This window comes from Natrix helvetica, assembly GCF_964273705.1.
Source record: "Natrix helvetica genome assembly, chromosome: 1".
NCBI classification, from domain to species: Eukaryota; Metazoa; Chordata; class Lepidosauria; order Squamata; family Natricidae; genus Natrix; species Natrix helvetica.
Window position 1 is genome coordinate 310,820,375 of NC_138548.1, and position 15,742 is coordinate 310,836,116.

At 37.9% G+C, this 15,742-nt stretch overlaps 1 protein-coding gene across 5 annotated transcripts in view; it reads left to right on the forward strand.

Annotated features, from left to right (window-relative positions):
- Nucleotides 1-15,742, forward strand: part of FLNB (filamin B) — a 93,541-nt gene that overhangs the window by 66,593 nt on the left and 11,206 nt on the right. The window contains exons 26-38 of one of the 5 annotated variants that reach the window (XM_081935630.1): nt 743-823; nt 1,597-1,720; nt 3,425-3,581; nt 7,205-7,394; nt 8,376-8,623; nt 9,848-9,925; nt 10,437-10,536; nt 11,212-11,352; nt 12,722-12,850; nt 13,500-13,673; nt 14,014-14,172; nt 14,400-14,603; nt 15,518-15,670. In XM_081935630.1, the coding sequence (XP_081791756.1) occupies nt 743-823; nt 1,597-1,720; nt 3,425-3,581; nt 7,205-7,394; nt 8,376-8,623; nt 9,848-9,925; nt 10,437-10,536; nt 11,212-11,352; nt 12,722-12,850; nt 13,500-13,673; nt 14,014-14,172; nt 14,400-14,603; nt 15,518-15,670 (1,938 nt within the window). The remainder of the gene's footprint in view (nt 1-742; nt 824-1,596; nt 1,721-3,424; nt 3,582-7,204; nt 7,395-8,375; nt 8,624-9,847; nt 9,926-10,436; nt 10,537-11,211; nt 11,353-12,721; nt 12,851-13,499; nt 13,674-14,013; nt 14,173-14,399; nt 14,604-15,517; nt 15,671-15,742) is intronic. The other 4 variants (XM_081935631.1, XM_081935632.1, XM_081935633.1 and 1 more) reach the window with 4 other exon arrangements.

Here is a 15,742-nt window from a genome sequence, read left to right on the forward strand (position 1 = left end):
TAGCAGACATGGGTTGTAAGTCAAAACATGGAGGGCAGAAGATTGTGTAACATTGCACATTAAGTAAGCAATGCTGTCTAGTGAAAAATGGAGTATTAAATACCAATATCCAACATTTTAATATATCATATATATATTTTATCCTGCTTTTATTGTTATTTTAAATAACTCAAGGTTACAAACATACCTAATACTCCTTTCTCTTCCTATTTTCCTGTTTTCTGTGAAGTTAAATCTGGAATCTACCTATAGACAGTTGAAGAACCATTTAAAGCTGACCCATGTTAACTTTGCTGGCATCACTTCAGCAACCTTAGTTGAGCTTAATTACTAAGCAAAGTCAACCCTGGTTTGCTCATGGATGGGAGACCACCAGGAAATACCAGAAGTAGGGATTAGACTGAGAAGTCAAACAAGCTTTCCAAAATCCAATAATCATGTCAGACCACTTTAATAATGCTCTCATGTACACTTCAAAGATCCTTCCACCAGGCTTCAACTTGAATTGAGAATATCTTTATCCTTAATAGAACTAACTTAATTTCTTTTTTCAAAGCACAAATTTCTTTGACAATGAAAGTAACTTGGTGATGAATGGAAGAGAGTTGTTATGGTGATGCCAATCAGTGTGAATGGTTTTATGACCAGCTGTAAATAGTTTTCATCTAAATAAATTTGTCAGCTGACAGTTCTGATTTAGGGGGGAGGGGATGATTTGAGTTAAATAGTTTTTTAATTCTAGCAGATGAGCCGGATTCCCAGTCATGGCGCAGTCCTTTGAAAACACTTTCAGAGTTCTTTAGAGGTGACCAACCTGAGACAGGTTTGAACTCTCACTAATTATTTATACATTAAATAAATCATCTAAATTCTAACTATAGCTTGAATAAACAGAAGAGAGGTTTATAAGCAATAGACTTCTCTATAGCTTACCGCTGTTCTATAAAATATTGAATTGCCTTTTTACCAAAATCTTCCACGCTGAATTAGCTATGATAATCAAAATTGTGTTTGCCATTCATCCTATGAAATGATTCTCTACATAAATCCATGCTTTGTGGAAATCCATGGTTTCTGGGTTAGACTTTTAACCTTTTTCATATCTTTAGCTAGCAGGTCATAGGACACTTAATGGCTACAAAAATTTATTGTTTTCTAAACTTCTCAATGGTATACTGTGAGTATATGTAAAATTGTTAATAGTCCTATAATCAAACCACAGTATTGTGTTGGTTTTGTAGTATTTCTATTAATTGGGATCAACATCTAATTTTTCTGTTTGAAGCTTATGACCTAGCTAGTTCTCTGTATTTGGAAAAAGACATTATTTCAATCTGTCCTTGATAGAAGATTCTTACTTTTCAATTATGAATTAACTTGAGGTGCTGCTAATGAATCATATTTTCTCTAATTGGTGAAGTTGCAATGATTGAAAGAAATTCATGTAGTTGAACATGTCCTAAATAGACGTTTGCACTGATTCCTGGAAAAGCGTCACTCTGTTTTTTATGAATCAATAGCATTTCTCTACCAATCAGCTCTGAAGCCTTGGGAAAGCAGCTGGATGTATCAAAATGTGACCTCTTTCCTTCCTAGGGTTGGCAGAACCTGTGCATATAACTGATAATGGTGATGGAACTTATGCAGTAGAGTACACTCCAACACAAGAAGGCCCCTATGCCATTGCTGTTAAATATGCAGATGAAGAAATTCCTAGAAGGTAAAATTGGGTGAAAAATAAATTATTCAATGGGACTTAAAAAGTGCATTTTGCTGGCCTCCTAGCAGTTTGTATCTTTGGTGCATTATTTAGCTTTGGTGCTTAATATGAGTTTTGAAGAATGGCTTCTGTTGCAAAGATTCAAGTTTTCCTTATGGCCACAAAAGAGTGGAAAGCAGTGGCAAAGTGAAGGTATTTTTTTGAGCCTGACAACCAATAAACTTTCTGCAACTTTTTAAATATTTAATATACTAAAAAAAAAAGCTAACTTGGACCCAACTATTCCAAAATAAGTGATCCGTTCTGTTTTACATAGTTTTTAGTATAAGTAGAATGTATAATAGAATAGAGCTGAAAGGGACCTTGGAAGTTTTCTAGTCCAGCCCCTGCTCAAGCAGGAGATCCTTTACTCGTGATGGTGAACCTATGGCACACGTGCCACAGTTGGCATGTGAAGACATATCTGAGGGCACGCATGGGGTTGCCCTGTGTCAGCTCCAGTGCACATGCACGCACTGGCGAGCTGATTTTCGGCCTTCCGGAAAGGCGGGGGAGGTCATTTTTACCCTCCCCAGGCTTCAGGAGGCTTTTAGGAGGCAAAAAATGGCCCAATGGGCAAACCAGGAGTTCATTTCCGAACTTCCGGTAGGCTTGTTGGATCCTTTTTTCACCATCCACAGGTTCCAGAGGCTTTCTTGAAGCCTGGGGAAGGTAAAAAATGACCCAACAAGCCTACCGGAAGTCCAGAGGCTTCAGTGAGGCTTGTGCGCATACGCACAGGGGGACACACGATGTGTGTGTTGTGTGCACATGGATGGGGAGGGGGCATTGTATTATGGGTGTGGGCACGTACGTGCATGCTATTGCACGCGTTTGCCCTTTTGGTACCCGAGCAGAAAAACATTTGCCATCACTGTCCTGGCTGTTCAGTCTCTTCTTAAAAACCTCCAATGATTAAGTACCCACAATTTCTGAAGGCAAGCGGTTCCACTGGTTAATTGTTCTCATTGTAAGGAAGTTTCAGCTTGATTCCAGGTTGCTTCTCTCCTTAGTTTCCATTCATTATTTCTTGTCCTGGCCTTTGGTGCTTTGGAGAATAGCAATAGCAATAACACTTAGACTTATATACCGCTTTACAGTGCTTTACAGCCCTCTTTAAGTGGTATTACAGAGTCAGCATATTTCCCCCAACAATTTGGGTCCTCATTTTACCCACCTCAGAAAAATGGAAGGCTTGAGCCTGGTGAGATTTGAACTGCCAAATTGCAGGCAGCCAGCGGGCAGCTGAAGGAGCCTTCAGTACTGCACTCTAACCAATGCACCACTGTGGCTCTTGAATAATATGACACCCCCCCCTCTTCTTTGTGACAGTCCCTCAAATATTAGAATACTGCTATCATGTTACCCCTAGTTCTTCTTTTCTCTAGACTAGCCAAACCCAAATCCTGCAACCGTTCTTCCTATGTTTTAATCTCTAGGCCTTTGATCATCTTAGTTGCTCTTCTCTAAACTCTGAAACATTAAAAGGTTGAATAACTTGTTAGGAAGTCAGTATTTTTATGGGTATACTTATTATACTTATGGGTATACTCGGTATATTTATGGGTAATAAGTAGACATTTTACACTTGAGTTGAATGAGTTCTTTTCATTTGCATGCATGCATGCATGAATGAATGAATAAACAAATTCTTTCTCTCAATAGCCCATTCAAATTAAAGGTGCTTCCAACATATGATGCCAGTAAAGTGACAGCTAATGGGCCTGGCCTTGTCTCCCATGGTATTCCAGCAAGCGTTCCTACAGAATTTGTTGTGGATACTAAAGATGCAGGAAAAGGACTTCTCTCAGTACACATAACAGTAAGATAGTACTACCTCTCTTATTGTCTTCCCTCCCCCTCCATCCCCCATCTACCTCAGTCTTATCTCTGTATGGCGGGAAGCTTGAATATTGTTGTCTTATACATTATGGTATTTTAAGTATATCAGCTTCCCACAAAATACTTACTTTTTTGCTTCTCTTACACTGGTGTATTTCACTTACTGATTATAAAAATGTAATGTGACCATTGTGTCCTTGGAAAGCCTGTTGATCCTAATGGAAGTTGATCTAATCATAACAAATCATAACATTTTTTATATGAACTATTCCTTGCCCTTCCAAATTCCTTAAAATTAGGCCAGTCTACAGCTTTCACCATGAATGAACATAGACAAGGCCCTGTAAAACGCTCATACATGTTTTGGAACTCATCATAACACTCTGTTTCAGGAACTGTTAGATTTTCCAAAAAAAGCTTAATGGCTTTAGAGAGATGTTGGCTAGCCCCTAGAATGATTAAAGTTGTATGTCTCAAAATGAAAAATAGAAGCAGACAATTCATGAAGAAGTATACAATGTGATCATCTATTATGAAAAAAAAATGGATGATTTATTTTTAGAACTAGAGGGAAATCTCAAGGACTTCTGACTACTTCAGCTATTACTGGTGAAAACCGCAAAATACTCCATGTAAAAGATTTCCAATCATACTAGAATTCAGTACAGGTAGCCTTCGACATAACCATTTGTTTAGTGACCATTTGAAGTTAGGACATTATAGAAAAAAGTGTCCTATGATTCGTCCTCTGTTCCAGCATCCCCATAATCACATGGTTAAAATTTGAGTGTTTGGCAACTATCATTTATTTGTTGTGGCCCGCCATCAGAGCTGGCAGCAGATTTGGACAGTGAGGAGGTTGGGGAAGAACATGGCCAGTCTTGGAGGCTGGGGAAGGCTCTGATGAGGGCTCTGCATTGGAGGCAGAGATGGAGCCAGGGCTGTCTGACAGTTATCAGCTGCCTTCAGAGTCAGAGATCAGTGAGGCAGACGAACAGCTGGAGCCTGTTCCCAGTGTGCGCATGCGCAGAGTTGCCAGGCGAAGGGAACAACTAAAGAACAGGGGTCAGCTTGGGAGTAAGGCCACAGGTGGATTATGAATGGCCCCTCCCAGAGGAAATAAAAGAGGAGTGAAAGGGGAGTGGAGTTTGCAGGAGACAATTAGTTCGCTTAATTGGTTAGTGACTCTCCGAGACTCATTGCCAAGTTTTGAAGATATCGGCCTGGCAGCTCTCCAAGCCAAATAAGGTCTGTGACTGTACAGTCACCCTTGAAAGACTTTGCTGAATGTGAATGAGAGGAATTTACAGTAACTTAATAAAAAAGTTTTTTTTGTCGGGACAAGGAGTCTGCATTGTGGTTGGAGAGGCCTAGGTCAGAACAGTATTTATGATAGTTGCAGTAACCCAGAGTCATGTGCTCACCATTAGCAACCTCTTCAGCCTGGTTCTGATGAGCAAAATCAATGGCAGAGGCTTAACAACCCCATAATTCACTTAACAAATGCTCTGATTTGCTTAAAGGCCATGACAAAACAAGTTACAAAATCGATCATGACTCACTTAACCACCACCTTGTTTAGCAAAGGAAATTCTGATCCCAGTTGTGGTTGAAAGTCAAGGACTTTCTGTATTTGGCAATTACCTATGTTTAAGAATACTGTTTGGTAACATCTTAAAGAAGTTGCGAAGTTGTGATTGGATATAGAATAACTGAATTAATTTACTTCCCGCTTCTGCTTCTGGTGAAATATAGATTTATGAAGTGTGGTAATCAGTAATACCAGCTAAAGAATATTATCCTGAAGTGGTTTCCAGTCATGAGATGCAATGTTAATAGGCACTAAATCCTATATTTCTGTGGCGTGGTGCCAATACAGTTCTTTTTGTTCTGAAGCAACCATTTTACACAAAACAAGTACAGGTGAAACTTGAAAAATTAGAGTATCATGCAAAAGTTCATTTATTTCAGTAATGCAACTTAAAAGGTGAAAATAATATATGAGATAGACTCATTACATGCAAAGCAAGATAGTTCAAGCCGTGATTTGTCATAATTGTGATGATTATGGCTTACAGCTCATGAAAACCCCAAATCCACAATCTCAGAAAATTAGAATATTGTGAAAAGGTGCAATATTCTAGGCTCAAAAGTGTCCCACTCTAATCAGCTAATTAAGCCATAACACCTGCAAAGGGTTCCTGAGCCTTTAAATGGTCTCTCAGACTGGTTCAGTAGGAATCACAATCATGGGAAAGACTGCTGACCTGACAGTTGTGCAGAAAACCATCATTGACACCCTCCATAAGGAGGGAAAGCCTCAAAAGGTAATTGCAAAAGAGGCTGGATGTTCCCAAAGTGCTGTATCAAAGCATATGGGAAGGGAAAAGTGTGGAAGAAAAAGGTTCCCCAACAGCAGGGATGACCGCAGCCTGGAGAGGATTGTCAGGAAAAGGCCATTCAAAAGTGTTGGGGACTTTCACAAGAAGTGGACCGAGGCTGGAGTCAGTGCATCAAGAGCCACCACACACAGACGGATCCTGGACATGGGCTTCAAATGTCGTATTCCTCTTGTTAAGCCACTCCTGAACAACAAACAACGTCAGAAGCATCTTACCTGGGCTAAAGAAAAACAGATCTGGTCTGTTGCTCAGTGGTCCAAAGTCCTATTTTCTGATGAGAGCAACTTTTGCATCTCATTTGGAAACCAAGGACCCAGAGTATGGAGGAAGAATGAAGAGGCACACTGCAAGATGCTTGATGTGTGAAATTTCCACAATCTGTGTTGATTTGGGGAGCCATGTCATCTGCTGGTGTTGGTCCACTGTGCTTCATTAAGTCCAGAGTCAACGCAGCCGTCTACCAGGAGATTTTGGATCACTTCATGCTTTCTTCCGCAGATGAGCTTTATGGGGATGCTGACTTCATTTTCCAGCAGGACTTGGCACCTGCCCACTCTGCCAAAAGCACCAAAACCTGGTTCAATGACCATGGGATTACTGTGCTTGATTGGCCAGCAAACTCGCCTGTCTGAACCCCATAGAGAATCTATGGGCCATTGCCAAGAGAAAGATGAGAGATATGAGACTGAACAATGCAGAAGAGCTGAAGGCCGCTGTTGAAGCATTCTGATCTTCCATAACACCTCAGCAGTGCCACAGGCTGATAGCTTCCATGCCATGCCGCATTGAGGCACTAATTGCTGCAAAAGGGGCCCAAATCAAGTACTGAGTACATATGCATGCTTATACTTTTCAGAGGTCTGATATTGTTCTATGTACAATCCTTGTTTTATTCATTGCATGTAATATTCCAATTTTCTGAGATTGTGGATTTGGGGTTTTCATGAGCTGTATGCCATAATCATCACAATTATGACAAATCACTCTCATATATTAGTTTTACCTTTTAAGTTGCATTACTGAAATAAATGAACTTTTGCACGATATTCTAATTTTTCAAGTTTCACCTGTATATTAAGAATGTAGTCAATCTAAGCACTCAAGCAAGACTGAATTCTTCCTTCATTCATATACCTTATAGTTGTCTCTTGTTTGTGATGAGGCTTAGTTATTTAATGGTGGCTTCATTTCTGCCATTCAGGATCAAGAAGGCAAACCAAAGAGGGCAGATATTCATGACAAGCAAGATGGCACATATGCAGTAACATATATCCCTGATAAGACTGGTCGTTATTCTATTGGTATTAAATATGGTGAGGATGACATACCTCTTTCTCCGTATCGAATTCGTGTTTCCCCAGCAGGAGATGCAAGCAAATGTCTAGCAACAGGTGAGTCCTTACTTTGAGCTGTGGTGGCGCAGTGATTAGAATGCAGTACTGCAGGCTTCTTCTGCCAGCTGTTCAGCTATTCGAGTCTCGTGGCTCAAGGTTGACTCAGCCTTCCATCTTTCTGATGGATGGTCAGTAAAATGAGGGCCCAGATTGTTGGGGGCAATATGCTGACTATGTAAACCGCTTAGAGAGGGCTGTAAAGCACTGTGAAGCTGTATATAAATCTAAGTGCTATTGCTATTGGTCTGCTAGATATTGAAAAGCTGTAAATAAGGTGGATATGAAGGATGCTGGAAATTTGATTAAAGATGTATCTTAATTTTACAATTTTGCCATAATTCTGAAGAATAGCAGTTTGAGTAAGTTGGAGAAATGTTACTGGCTTCTTGTCTCTCCTTAGATTTATTTAGAAATTCACCTTGTACTCTTAATGAGCTTATTCAGATTCAAGCACTGAATGCTTGAATCTGGTATTCCATCTTACTTTAATCAATTAGTAATGACCTATTTGCAATAGAAGACACGACAGTGCAAATCTCTTGACTTGTTTCAAGTTGCTAATATGGCCAAATAAATTCAAGGAGAAGATAAATTAGTGTAAGATTTGTACTGCAGAAGATACTCTTTCCTTTGAAGTTCTCATGGAAGGTGATAAATTCTATAGGCTGTGAGAAAATCGTGCCAGTATCCTGCATCCATACATGTAAGACATCGCTCTAACACAATGCCAACTATGAATGCTAAGTAAGGAAATGAAAAAAGCAAGTGCAGATTAATTTCTGTCAAGTACCGTTTTGTACAAAGCAGTAAACAAAGTTGCTTGTCTTTAAAGGCTTTATGGTATCATTGTTGCCTGAATTAAGATTTTGGTTGAATTGGATATGTTTTTAGTGATGCACATATGCAAGTGAAAATTACATGGTCATTCCATGACATTATGTGAAAACTGCTGTAATCCTCATATCAACTGTCTTTCAGGCCCTGGCATTGCAGCAACAGTGAAAACTGCTGAAGAAGTGGGTTTTGTAGTAGATGCTAAATCTGCAGGCAAGGGTAAAGTCACATGTACGATCCTGACGCCAGATGGTATAGAAACTGAAGCAGAGGTCATTGAAAATGAAGATGGAACATATGACATCTATTATACAGCGACTAAACCAGGAATCTATGTGATTTATGTCCGCTTTGGTGGAGTGGATATTCCTAATAGTCCCTTCACTGTCATGGTAGGAAGACCAGCTGTTTAATAATATTCTCTTAGCTAACATAAATAGAGATGCAGATTGAGGAACAATTTCAATTAGCAGGCAGTTTGACATCTATGCTATTCACGTATAGTCCAAATTAATTTTATAGTTGTATAAAAGTTCCCCAATCTTAATTGCAAATATTGTCTATATTTGCATATTTTATATCTCTAATTCATGGTGTCTGTTGGTTTAACTCTAAATAATGTATTTCTATAACAGTTGCTTTATGTAATTAAATATACAGTATCCAACAATGAAAGCGTACCATAGATTCACATGAAAAGTTTTTTTGTGGCCGTACATTATACTGTCATATTCAAATGTCACTGCATTTGAAAAAGATACAATGCAAAGATATAATGCCCTTTATTTATTTATTTATTTATTTATTGTGCACACTTTCTCATTTCAGCCAATCACAGATTTGTAAGAGTTCCATTCAACTTATTGTCCAGTGAGGTTTGGCTGTGTGTAGATGACAGTATATGTAAAATTTGGTGACTAAGGTCAAGTTGGTTATACAATAGTCCCCCACAACAGTTCAGGGGATACCTTTTAATGTTCATCTAATGTATTTCAAAAATTAATGCTAAAAAATTGTGTATAATTTTTGAAATGCGTTAGCATTTTTAATACATAGAAAGTTCTAAAATTCCCTTCAACAAATACTTAAGGGAAGGGGGCAGTTTTAGGAGAAGATGTAGAAATGCACTCATCTTTTCCCAGAAATCATCTTCTAAAAGCCATCTTCGAACACATTTCTTACCATGAATGCTATCTAAGGATTCCTTTCTGACCTGTCTTCATTCCACATCTTATAGAGATGAAAAGAGATCTTCCACTTGGTTCCTACTTATCTGTGCGATTTTCCTGAATTGGTTTTTTAAAATTAGTGACCATAGGATAATATATTGTCATTTAAGGTGGCTGTTTCTACCTCTTATTCCCTTTAGTGTTTTAGTATTCCATTACCCATCTGGTCCCTAAGTTAATAGGTTTGTTAAAAGAGAATATCAACTGCTATTGTGAAAGTGGACAGAATTGGAGACAGCACAAAGAAATTTGAGATTGACTTGCTGAGAACTACCATTTCTGTTCTGTAATATGCTTCTTCCCCAATCTCTGTATTTAGTATTTTTATGCTCTGTGCAAAGAAATAGGGCTTCATTTTTGTAAACTGTACTTTTTGCCACTAACCAGGCCACAGATGCAGATGAAGTTGCAGTATTGTCTCAGGAGCCACTAAATGCAGCCTGCCCCCCTGGATTCCATCCCTGGGTACACAATTTTACAATTTTTTTTCCATGTTCCATTCAAGAAATGACCTGCCTTTCTCTTGGGGTTGCTTAAGCTTGCTTTTGTGTCATATCTTAGCGGTGGTCCAAGTGCTACTTTGGAGGAAGCAAGATTTGATTCAGGGATTTCTATTCATTGCTGTGCTAATGACTTTTTGAGCAACTTTTAACATCACAATCATTTCAAGGCTCCTAAGGTACTCTGTCCTTATAAAATTGCACATCAGTTTCCTTCTAGCCATATGAAAGCAGATGGCCCTTTTATTCTGGTGTCTTCTTAAACAAATTAACTTTCTTCTAGGCAGTGACAAATTGTTGTTCTTTCAGATGGAGCTCTCCTTGTTTGTGCAATGTCTTGCAACTTCATTGTGCCATTTATATGTTCTAAACTTCTTTGCGATTCAGTGGTATCTTCATTCTGGAAACAGCAGTCAAAAAAAGTTAGCCCAATATCTTAACTGTACAGATAAAATTGCATTTTGCTTCTTCTTTAGGTCACAGAGGAAGCAGTTGTACCTGATGGTGTGAATGGTATAGGCTTTAAGCCTTTTGATGTGGTCATTCCTTTTGCAGTAAGAAAAGGAGAAATTACTGGTAAATAGTTTTCTGCATTCAAAATTCTAGATCACCCAGCTTGCTAGCATTATTCAAAATTCTTTGCTCTGTGAGAGAGTCTTAATGTATCTGAAGTATAGAACTAATTTCATAAAATTTGCAGTCTGATTTGCTTACTATACAATCCAAAAAGGACAGTGAATTCTATTAAAATAGCTGTTCTTGGTTTTGCACAGTGGACCATTCATACTTAGTTGGTTTCATTAGTCCAGGGCAATTTTTCATCCTTGTGATAAAATGTAGCTATCTGGAATTCTTGGATAATATAATTCTTGGAAGCTCCAAGTTGGGGAATTATACTCCAGAACACCAACTCCAGATTGAATTCTTTAAGTCTACCAGGTTTTGGCAAATCATACAAATTCAAGGTATACTTTTCAAATTGTGAGGCAACTATAATAGATGCTATAATAATATTTTTTGCTCTTAAACAGTTGAAGAGGATGATTTTAAGTTATTACTAGTTATACTCTACAAATGATATGAAATAATCTCCAATCTGATAGCATCAAGATAGAAATAAGAACCAGGAATAGTCCAATTGTCTTCTTCCTTAGATAATTTACAAAATAGTCATCTGATATTATATAGGCTTGAGTATGAAAATGCTTGGATGGCTTTGTTTTTGTAAAAATGTAATCTTATTGTTTTTAGGGGAAGTCTACATGCCTTCAGGAAAGACTGCAACACCAGAAATTGTGGATAATAAGGATGGCACAGTTACAGTTAGATACGCTCCTGTTGAGGTTGGCTTACATGAAATGCATATCAAGTACATGGGTAACCATATTCCAGGTAAGTACCAATTAATTCTAATTAACATTCATATTGCATTGCAAAAGAACTGTGGGTGAATAGGAACTGTAATCATGCAGAGTACTCTAGAAGTTGATGACTTTAGCCTTGTAAATGGCTGTAGTCTTGATTTGCATTATGCATCATAAAATGAGAAACATTGGGTTAAAGAATCAAGAATTCTTACTGAGTGTGTGCCAGATTTAAAAAAGCTTTGGCTTTGTGAAGTAAAATTTGTTGCTGTTCCCCTATGGTCAATTGAAACATATAATTTTGGGGGGATAAAGATTAAGAGCTGTACGAAAAGCTTGTGTAAAATATTAGGCCTTCTTTCCTTAAATTATAGTTTGCTCTCTTTTGCACACTATAAATAGCCCAATTTGATTTTCAAGTAAATTATTATGAATCACTATAAATTTGACTGCTTGTAACATATTGCTGGCTTGCATGAATAATTTAAAAATACACATTGTATGAAAATCCTAGGCTGTGTTCTGCTCCCTTAGTATTTTACACAGGATCAAAATTTAGTAGGTTGGGATATATAACAATGTATCTTCATACAATATGTTCTGAATTGTAGTGCTTCAGTTGCTTTAGGGTGTATTTGATGGTTTCTATCATTTTAGTTATTTACCACTTTCTAATGTGTGGTGAGAAGAGTATTTTATGTTTATCATCCTGATAACTTTCATGGGACATGGACAGATAGTGATTGTATGTTGGCTTATGCATTGCAAGTAAATATCCAAATGTTCAAAGGCGGGGACCCAAATTAAAAGGGACATTTTGGGCACATCCAGTTAAAATGGAGTTGATTTAATTTAGAATGCTTAGCTATGTTAGCCTTAAAGCCTGTGAGTAAAGTTAGGAATAGAGGCACCATTAAAGCCCAACCACAAAAACAGCCTTCATGGGGCTTTGACAATTTTAATGGTTTGGCTTTTTCTTGCATAAAGTAACATGTGACCCTGTAAGTAATAAAATCGGGAGCTGTAGTTCGTTTGTTGATAGAAAGCAACCAGACAAGAGGGTCATAGAAATACATGCATGTCTATCATTGACCAGTTAAAGCAAACAAGTGATGTTATATTTTATTTTTGTTTATTTTATTATTTTTATAAATAACTCAAGGGTGTAAACATAGCTAATATTCCTTCCTCTTTCTATTTTCCCCACAACAACCAACAACCCTGTGAGATGGATTGGGCTGAGAGAAAGAGTGTGTGTGTGTGTGTGTGTGAGTTTCTGGCCCTGAGTCCTTGTTGAGTGATGAACATTTATAATTATTTTTGGAGAGGCAAAATAAGTAAAAGCATTAAAATCTGACAGACTATGTGTACTGATGATAGACTTTTATCCTCTGCAGAGAGCCCCTTACAATTCTATGTGAACTATCCAAATAGTGGAAATGTGACTGCTTATGGACCGGGCCTTGTCTATGGTGTAGCAAACAAGCCAGCAACCTTCACCATAGTCACAGAGGATGCTGGCGAAGGTAAGCATTAGCCTTTTAGCCTCAGTATCCAAAAGATGAAGCAAATTCCATTTGAGTGTCTTCTTTAATTTCCAAGTAAGCATTCATATGAGCTTGAATTGCTGATTTAAAAGTTATAAAGATATTTTAACAATGAACATGGGCATAATTCCTCATGTCAGTATCTCATCCAACAACTACAGAGGTGTCTTATTTGCTTAAGCATAATATTTCTGAAAGGGTTTTTGCTACTTTGCAGATATTACAATATTTTAAATTTATCTCAATATATGTATCATATTTAAAGGTTAGCTTGAGGATTTCTCATAGCCATTGAGTAAACTTTGTGAGTAAGTTTGGAATCTGTTGTTAAAACGCCACATTGAAGAGATCACAGCAATAATCTAGGATAAATTATGCATGCTATCTTACAAAGTTAGCATTGGATGTTTGTAGAATATCAAGTTCCATCTCCAGTCAGATTGGCAAACATTAATTCCTATAATTAAATATGATGATGATTTGATTTATGGAGATGTTTAAAAAGAAAACCATATTACTTGATCAGAAAATCTTCCAAGAAGGCCCCACACATCTGAAACTGCAAGTTACTCTTCATTGGAAGTATACATAGGACAATGCTAGTAATGCTTTTCACTCAATGTGACAGGTGGCTTGGATTTGGCAATTGAAGGTCCTTCAAAAGCTGAGATCAGCTGCATTGATAACAAGGATGGCACTTGCACAGTCACTTACCTGCCAACACTTCCAGGAAATTATAGCATATTAGTGAAGTACAATGACAAACATATCCCAGGGAGCCCATTCATTGCCAGAATCACAGGTATGAGAACATAAGGATCAGGTTTCTGATTCATACAGTGTGATAGATTTATAACTATATGGTTTAGTTTGAACACGTTAACACTTAAAATATGTAACATTTTCATAAATTTCAACAATGCTTGATATACCGGTAAAATGGGGAAATGTCAAGATTTTAGCTATAAAAGCATTAGAAATTAATAAGGAGCATATCTAAGCTATCAGCTGGACTGTTGTCAAATGATGTCCAATATAGAGTTTCCATTTCTTCAACTATAATGCTCTGTCTAGGAACCACTGAACTAGACTAGCCTTTTTTATGTGGTCTACCGGTTCTAATAGGATTCTTCTTTCCTAAGATGACAGTAGGAGGCGATCCCAGGTAAAACTTGGCTCTGCTGCTGACTTCTTGCTAGACATTAATGAGACTGATCTTAGCCTCTTATCAGCCAGTATTAAAGCCCCATCTGGCAGAGATGAACCTTGTCTCCTGAAAAGACTGCCAAATAACCACATCGGTAAGTCTCTGATCTTCTAGGGAGGCTATGTAATTGCTTATGTTTTTTTTTTCCAAGTCCACGGTTAAAAGCTAATAAATAGCTTAAATTTGAATCTCAAATTTGTGAGTACTAATACTGCCTGTAATATCAGACTCCTGCTGGGAGAGAGGGGGAGGGAAAAGTGGAATACTCTTTGTTTTGTGAGATACAGAATTGAAATCTTTTCATCATACCTTATCTGGCAGGTATCTCGTTCATTCCTCGAGAGGTGGGAGAACATTTGGTCAGCATAATGAAGAATGGAAGTCATGTGCCCAACAGTCCAGTATCCATTATGGTAGTTCAGTCTGAGATTGGTGATGCAAGTAGAGCAAGAGTTTCTGGTCGTGGCTTGGTTGAAGGTCGCACTTTTGAAATGTGTGACTTCATTGTCGACACCAGGGATGCAGGTCAGTAATACAATGCCTCTTCATTTTGCATGGACTTTTTATGGCTTAACCTAGGACCGTGATGGCGAACAGGTGGCACGTGGAGCCATATTTGCTGGCATGGCAGCCCTCAGCTTTGGCGTGCATGTGCACGCTGGCCAGCTCATTTTTGGCCTTTCAGAGGCCGTTTTCATCCTCCCTAGGCTTTAGGAAGCCTCTGGAGCCTGGGGAGGGTGAAAATCCCATTCCCCCATGTGGGGGGTTGCACATGCATGTGCAGGAAGGTAGTGTGCTCATGCGCGAATATGTGTGTGTTGGGGCGCGTGTGCATGCACAGGTGGGGGGCACACAATTTTGGCACACCTTTAGAAAAAGGTTAGCCATCACCGATCTAGGAAATTGCCTATTCCTATACATATAAGAAACAGAAAGAAATACCCTTGACAATTCAGTTGATTTGCTATTGTTTGAAGCAATTTTGTTCAACTCTGCAGTAAGCAATAACATTGTCCAGTTTCTGTCACTGGACAAAATTAAAACTATGGTTTAATTCCTAATTTGAGTTATAAATGGTCAAATTCAAAAATATAGAATGCTTGGTTTCCCGAGACTGCGTACAAAATAGAAAAAGGTCCAATGGCATAGAGTTTAGATACGTTAATTTTTTATTATTATTATTATTATTATTATTATTATTATTATTATTATTATTATTATTATTATTATTATTATTATTATTATTATTATTATTATTATTATTATATAACTCATAGCGTTATGCTGTACCATGAATCAAATATTTGGTGAGCTCTGCCCATGAGCATGCCCTGACAGAAGAAACTTGTAATATTTTGATTTTTAAAGGATATGAATTCTAGGAAATACTTCTCAACTGTTCATCATTATTGGTACTCACTCTACATCTTCTTTTCTAGGGTATGGTGGAATATCCCTGGCAGTTGAAGGACCTAGCAAAGTGGATATCCAGACAGAAGATCTTGATGACGGAACATGCAGAGTGTCATACTTTCCAACTGTGCCTGGTGTTTACATAGTGTCAACTAAATTTGCTGATGAGCATATCCCAGGTAAGAAAGAAGGAAACGTTAGTTCAGTTAAGGCTAGTTGTTTTGGTAACCCACCAGCATTACTCTTTTATA